Source organism: Atta colombica, unplaced genomic scaffold (genome assembly GCF_001594045.1).
Source record: "Atta colombica isolate Treedump-2 unplaced genomic scaffold, Acol1.0 scaffold52, whole genome shotgun sequence".
NCBI lineage: Eukaryota > Metazoa > Arthropoda > Insecta > Hymenoptera > Formicidae > Atta > Atta colombica.
In genome coordinates this window covers 1,606,844-1,614,631 of record NW_017259542.1, presented here as the reverse complement: position 1 = coordinate 1,614,631, position 7,788 = coordinate 1,606,844, and the positions used below count along the sequence as shown (strand labels likewise).

Below are 7,788 nucleotides of genomic sequence, written 5' to 3'. Positions count from 1 at the left end.
ATAAATATATATTATTAAAAAATATCATCTCAGTCTTTGTAATTGACATGTTAAATAAATTAATAAAGAGGTTTTCAAAGATTATTAAGATATAAAATGTATATTAATAAAAAATTTTTTAAATATTTAACAAAGAAGTATATTTTGTAAATAATCTAAAAGAGCATTTTATATGAACATATTTTCAATTGTACTATATTAAGAAATAAACGCGCCTTTTTCGGACAAGAGAAATATTATAATTATTAGACAAGACTTTCCATTTAAATACCATGTCATCATGATTATTCATTTGCCTGAAATGTAGTCAGCTACATTTTAGACTTGACGTTCAATGCAACTTGTTAAGAGCGAGAACGGAGAATACGATGATAGTGTTCCAATAAGTTTTCAACGTGAAATTGAAATCCTGCGAGCGTAAACTCGTTACTTATTCGTCCGGAAGCGCCGTAACAGCGTTGCGAAACTCTCAGTCGAAATGGCGTGCCGTATCCTCGATCGTTTAACGTGAGAGCGTGTTGAGCCCTATCGCGTTCGTTCCCTCGTGGCCTGAAACTTAGAACCATCGACATGTTGCATACCATTTATCTTTTAATTTTCGTTCTGATGTCATGTTCGTTTACTGAAATTACGAAAAAAAAGGCAAATAGAACTACGATTTGTTTGGCTCTAATTTTGCTTTACATTTTTTTTTCGAATCTTTTTTCCCTTTTTTGTACGTTTTTTTTTGAATACTATTCAAATTTTATACTTTTTAAATCTCTTTTCTACATTTATATTTTAGAAAATTCGAAAAAGAAATATATATATGATAAAAATTCTTTGTATTTATCACAGAAAATGATTTAGTATTACGTATATTTAAAAAATTTTATATTAGAATTTAACAGTTTAATTTTTTTTAAAATAAAATTCTATGGGATTAAATATACATCTTGGTTTAGGAACAAGAATAACTAATATAACCAATAATAACCAATTTCTGTTGTATTGTCATAGTCAAAATGTAACTTTAGTGAATGTATACGTTGATTAAGTACAGCAGGCTACAGTAAATATAAAGTAATCTCCGGCAAATACGCCGCGCTGAGATTTACGCCGCAGAAGTCAGAAAAAATAGAAGGAGTGAATAAATTTGCCTCTGTAAAACTACTCTGTTACATGCCTTTATATTAGATTAGTATTATATGATTTCAGTTTCTTATTGTTAATATTAATGAAATTATTGTAAATTGAATCGTTTTGTCACTGTGTTAAGTAGCACCATCATAAATTATACTCTACATAAAATGATTACTGTAGGACGTGCAAAAGACTTATTTATTTCATGATACATGAGTGTAGAGCAATAGTAAAGTATGTTGTATAACAAAATACAAGTACTTTATTCTTGTATTCTTTGTTTAGTTTGTTGTCTTGTACATCTCATCTGTTTGGAATATATAGCATTTTTAATAAGCGGAATTTGCTTAAAACATACAAAATGCAGTTTGAATTCAGTGCACTAAATGCATTATGTAATAAACGCATTATATGTACCTTATGTCATAACACTTGTAATGTATCTGGGAAGATTGTAATTATTATTTATTACTTTATATACATATTTTATCATTTTTTTCTTATTCCTTAATAAAACTTTATAAGCGCATTTTATAAATTATTGTGTCATTTTACGTCTTATTTATATGCATTACTTGTAAGTTTTTTATGAGCCTCCCCTCCCTCTATGAGTAGCTATATATTCCATTCCTATGGAATGCAAGGGTTTAAAAAAATTCATTTTTTTAATACGAAATATAAATATTTCGGATTTCTAATATTTTTTTCATAATAGTAGACGATACGAAGTTTTTACTGATATAGTTCGTTTACTTTAAACATAGCAAATAATACTTAATAAATTAAGTTTTTAATGGATACGTTGTATATCGGAGTTATCCGTACACATTTACTAAGTTAATACTTTGACTATGACAATGTAATAAAATATTTTTATGTCAATGGTAAAGACAGAAAATAATAAAATTATAAGATATTTGACTATCACTTAGTTCGTAAACATGTTTCATTTATTGCAAGAAGTAAAAAAAATGTACATAATATCAAGCAAAATTTTTGTTGTTGATTTTTTCGAGCTTTTCAAAAAATTTATGGATCGCGATAGGAAGAATAGACAAAGAAAAAGAATCACGCGTCTCCGCTTTATATTATTAACAGAGTCATTCTGTGTCGATAGCACGTGACCAGTATGATATCTAATATATCTATGTTGCACGTGCAATGTGCAAGCCTTTCCTTCCAGATACATTATGTTTAAAGCATTTCACACTTCGTCAACAATTTTTTTTCCTAATTATGGTTTTATAAATGACTAATAAATATATCTCGGAATAATAACAACAGCAAATTATTCTAAAACTTCGAACAATTGGAATTATCTTATATGCGCTATTATATGGTAATTATCTATACATCCTAATTTTTAAGTAAGACATTATTGATCTAGTACAAAATTAACGCTACTGTCTCGACAATTTAAAAGGCTTCCTTGGCGTTACTAGTGTGAGTTTTAGTGCCACAGTGATGCATGCGTAAATTCGATCCGGCCTGGAACAAGAGAGTGGTGCCACAAAGGCTCGTGAAATTCAAAATTGCGAACAAGAGATTCTCTTTTCCTCTCTCTTGTCTCCCCTCTTGGCATAATATCGTGCTTGTGAGTATCAGATTTACGTTGCTTTAAACTGAAGTTACAGACGGTCGAGAGAATTGCTCCTATCACATTTTTAGGAGAACCCTATTAGTGAATCAAATTATTAAAAAGATTGTTCTTTTCTTTTTACAATTAGTGTAAAGAGTAAATCAAATTGCCAAATAGTGGCAACGTTTAATTATAACTATCTATATGTTTATACTTTTCAGAGAAATTTGTATAGTCAGTAAATAGTCGTAAAAAATGCATGAAATAAATTATTTTGTTTTATTTAAATTCTTTTTTTTTTTTTACTTAATAAATGACATGCAAGAAACTTCAACGTATTATTTCTCGCTCATAATATCACTATTCCAATAGCGACGACTAGTTAGGACTTTTAAATGTTTCAAAATAATCCTCAAATTATTTTATCTATTCATAAACTGTATGCCACGGTCATTGTATAAACAATGAACACTGTTCACATGATGTTTTTCGTAATCGAAAAAAAACGATTGCAATTTTATATCACACAGTTGAAATCTTGTTTATCTTTTGCGACGAGTTTTATATATCGGTGCGGAAAATAAACTTACACGGTGGAATAAAAGGAATTGTATGACTGGCACGAATAGCTAGACGTTCATACATATATGCGTGTATATATGTGTGCGTGCGTGTGCGCGCGCGTATGTGTGTGTGTGTGTGTGTGTGTGTGTATGTGTGTGTGTGTGTGTGTATGCGTATGTATACAGGATGAGTTTGATAAAAAGTTCATCACGTTTTTCTCAAAAACGGTAAAGGAAAACATCTAGTATCAAAATTATAAGATAAATAAAGGAATATACTTTGTATGGATCTTGAATAATCTTACATGTTTTTGATTTTTATACTACTAATAAAAAAAATTCCTATTAAAAATTTTTTTTAATAGGAAGGGATATTTTTTATTTATTCTATCGATGATGTTTAATAAGCTGAATAATTTTGTATTAAAGTATCTTTTCAAAAAATCTGAGGCGGTAACTATTAGCTGAAATGTTGTCCTACAGATTACATGATTTCATTTGATTTCATATAATTTCATCTGATTACAAATAATTTTTTTCACTACATATGATATCAAGTTTGATAAAATATACGATTTTATTTAATATTACACAATGATTTCTTATGGTTGCATGTGGTAATTATAAGATTATACATAGAGATTTCATATGAATTTTATAATGATTTCGAGGACTCTATCTCACGATTACATTAAGTGATTACCCCCTTGAAAAAGTTAATTATTGTTTTACTTTTGTCGGGATATAAGCCAGATTGTTCACCATGTTGATTGAGATACGAGGCAAGAGCTCGACAGAATGTTCTTAAACAATTAAATTGATAAATGTGGTCCTTTGTTATTCTCTGCAAGACTACCCGATTTAATTATCTTTGAGAAAGAGTGAAGGAATTAGCTCACTTTCAACATCCTACCACTTGGAAAACATGAAAAAAAGAATAAGAAAATATTTTTCGCGAAATAATGATTTAAAAGTTAGTAGAAAAAGCAAGCTTTCTACGAAGACTATACAGACATGTTTAGATCCAATTTAAATTATTGCAATAAATGTTCAAAAAATATTGCCAATTTGGCAATATTTTTTGAACATTTATTGCAATAATAAAAAATTTATTCCACACTTTCAGTCTGACTTATCTTGATTATATTCTGATAATAATTGAATTTTTTTTTAAATATTTTAATGCAAAATTATTCAGCTCAGTGAGTATCGACTCGAACGAGTAAAAAATACCCCTTCTCACTAAAAACAATTTTTTTATTGGTAGTATGAAAAGAACATTTAAAGACTCATCAAAATATGTCTCCCTTATCCTAAAATTTTGATAATAATCTTCCCCCTATTTCTAAGTTTTCAAGAAAAATGTGATGAACATTTTATCAAACTTACTCTATATATACACACATACACATACACACTCATACATATACATATACTCATTTTATGTATACGAAATAAATATAACAAAATAACGGAATATTTTGCAATTGGATTCTAGGTGGGACCGAAGGAACGAGCATTTTATCTTGAAGAGAGCGGAAGACGGAAATATGGGAAAAGGGGACAAGAGAGGCGTTACACAGCGCAGTGACGGTGGTGAGTTTATACTTAACAATTTTAAGCGTAGAAATATAGAGTGATAATACATACCAACGAAGTTGAATACTTTTGTCGGTGATCACAGCACTCAAGATTATTAACAGCAATTATCTTGACTAATATTTAAAAAATGATATTAACGCATGAAATTTTGGAAGAAATCTAAACAAAATTGTCTAGATTTTGTATTTTTCGGAAGATCGAAACAGAAGCAAATATACAATATATAAGAAAATTGTTCATATTTGTTGGTTCCTCTAGATAAAAAAAGATAGATGGTGTGTGTTACAACTGTTACTTTCTTTGTGATTAGGATATTTTCTGCGAGACATATTTCTATTGCAAAACCACAATTTATGTTTAAAATCGTGATCAAAGGAATTTCACAAATTGGGAATACGCACGTAGAACGATCAGAGAACATTTTGCTTGTCGATCGAGCTAGGCAAAGGCTAGGTGACGTTGGACGATACGCGAATAACGTGTCTACGTACGTTATCGACGTTATCTCGGGAAAGGAGTATTCGTATATGTATGTGCAGCGGAGAAATTGAATCGAAGGAAAAATGAGACAGAGAGACCACTCTGCGTACATTTGTGTTTCTACCCTTATTTTCCACTTCCTTGATACAAGATATGTCGTCACCATGTTACCTATCGTTATTTGCTCGTTGCATATTTGCAACTACTCGTACGAGATACCTCGATACCACGCGAGAGTGCTTGCTTGCCCTCTTGACTGTGCACACACTCACGGCATTGTTGTATCCGGGATTTCGGTGCTGTCGTGTTTCCACTTCAGTGCTGTTTGTTTCTCGATTTCGTGTATAAGCCATTTGTTAAAAAAACGAAACTCAACATATAACGATATTAATTGAATACAAATTCACATTTTTGAATGATTAAAATAAGAATTATGATCAATCAGTTATCAATTAATCTTTCGTAAAAAAATGAATAATTATTAAGTCGATTTTATGTGAATTAATTATACGAATATTGTTAAGTTTGTTATAAAAATAAAAGAGCAATAAAATAACGAAATATACTTCAATCATGCGAATAGTTCTCTTATTGTTAGATGCATATGTTCAAAACAATGATACATGGCTGATTTCGACACAGTTTTACATATGAAAGAATCTGGAATATTTTCCGGTACCGCTCGCTATTCAATTTTATTCTCTACTCTACGAATGAAAAGTAAGGAAGGTGATGCATCCCTGAATGCAGTGATAATATTCGCCAAAAGCAAAATTCTGACCCAATTTAAAAGGTATTGAATTGTCCGGAAAGTTCGTGCTGACTAACCTATATAATTTAATAAATGTATACTAAAATTTAAATTTTCTGCGTTTCAATTTTCCTTCAACCTTTCCTTCGGCACTTTCCGGACAACCCAATATATTAACAAGGTCACATTAACAATATGTTAATTAGATTAATCAATAATAATCAAAATATACATATAAACATCGTCATTTTGATATGTTTTTCTACAAATATACATATGCATATACACTGCTCGAAAAAATTATGGCATAGAAAAATTGTGGACAAAAATTGATCAACTTTGACTAACGATAATTTTGCGCAAAATTATCGTAGAACAACGTTTCTTTTTTTAAATTAAAACTTGAAACTCTCTACTTTATGGCCAGATTTTAAATTTGATGCATCCTTGCCACTGTAACTCTCAAAAATATGAGGATATGTTGTATTGAAAATTGCAAAGTTTGACAGAATGCAAAGATTTTATAAAATTTTTTTAGGAATGCCGTTTGCAGGGGCATAAAGTTCGAAGTTTTCTCTTTAATTTAAAAAAAACGAGTCTCTGCGATTTTTTTTCACAGTTACAGCACTTTAAAATTATCCTTGCATTTTTTACATATATTACCCCGACGTTACCTGCATTACCGGATATGTATTATGAGATTGCTGGATTTTGCATATTTCTGCGCGTGTGCTAAATTTTGCATATCGTATTTTTGCGTGTAAATTTTAATAATGCGTGTTTGCATTCCAGATTTCTATTAGATAATAGATCAAGTAGATTAAAAGATTTGGCAAAACAACCTGTCAATCTCAAAGATTTACAAGCTCTAATACAAATCTGGAACAACATTCCGCAGGAAGAAATTAGGGCCTGCATTAATATGAGGAATTGACTGCAAACAGTAATAGAACAATGCGGAGACAACACGCTTTATTAAAATTTACACGCAAAAACACGATGTGCAAAATTCATTCAGTAACCTCGTCGCATATCTGGTCATGCAGGTAATGTCAGGGTACTATATACCAAAATTCAAATAAGTTTGAAGTGCTGTATCTTTGTAAAAAAAATCGCAGCGACTCGTTTTTTTTTTAATTAAAAGGAAAAGTTCGAACTTTAAGTCGCTGCAAACGGCAACATTTCTCAAAAAATTTTACAAAGTCCATGCATTAAACTTTACAATTTTCAATATAAGAAACACACATCCTCCCAATTTTTGAAAGTTACAGTAGCAGGAGTATCAAACTTAAAATCTGGCCATAATGTCTTAAGGTAGAGGTAATAAAATTTTAATTTAAGGTACAGGTAAATTTTAATTTAAAAAAAATTCTACGATAATTTTTCGCAAAATTATTATTGGCCAATTTTTGCCCACAATTTTTCTATGCCATAATTTTTTTTGAGCAATGTATTATATTATATTATATTATATTTATATGAACAGACATCAAACTTTTTATTGAAGATGTGAAATAATAATGAAGTTTTCTTTGATTTAAAATAATTATAGGAAGAAATGTAGTGATATTTGATGCAAAAGGAATGATTTAGCTTGGATTGCTTTTAAGAACGATGCGTTATTCATAAAATTTTCTAGTCGCAAACATAGAGCCAAGAAAAGTGTTTCAAATTCGATGCTTTAGGCATCG

The 7,788-nt window shown here is 29.9% G+C and overlaps 1 protein-coding gene across 1 annotated transcript in view; it reads left to right on the top strand.

Moving 5' to 3' along the window:
* LOC108691826 overlaps window positions 1–7,788 on the top strand; it is a 103,666-nt gene that overhangs the window by 6,056 nt on the left and 89,822 nt on the right. The window contains exon 2 of the mRNA XM_018199747.1: window positions 4,763–4,860. Within this exon, the coding sequence (XP_018055236.1) occupies window positions 4,815–4,860 (46 nt within the window). The 5' untranslated portion in view covers window positions 4,763–4,814. The remainder of the gene's footprint in view (window positions 1–4,762; window positions 4,861–7,788) is intronic.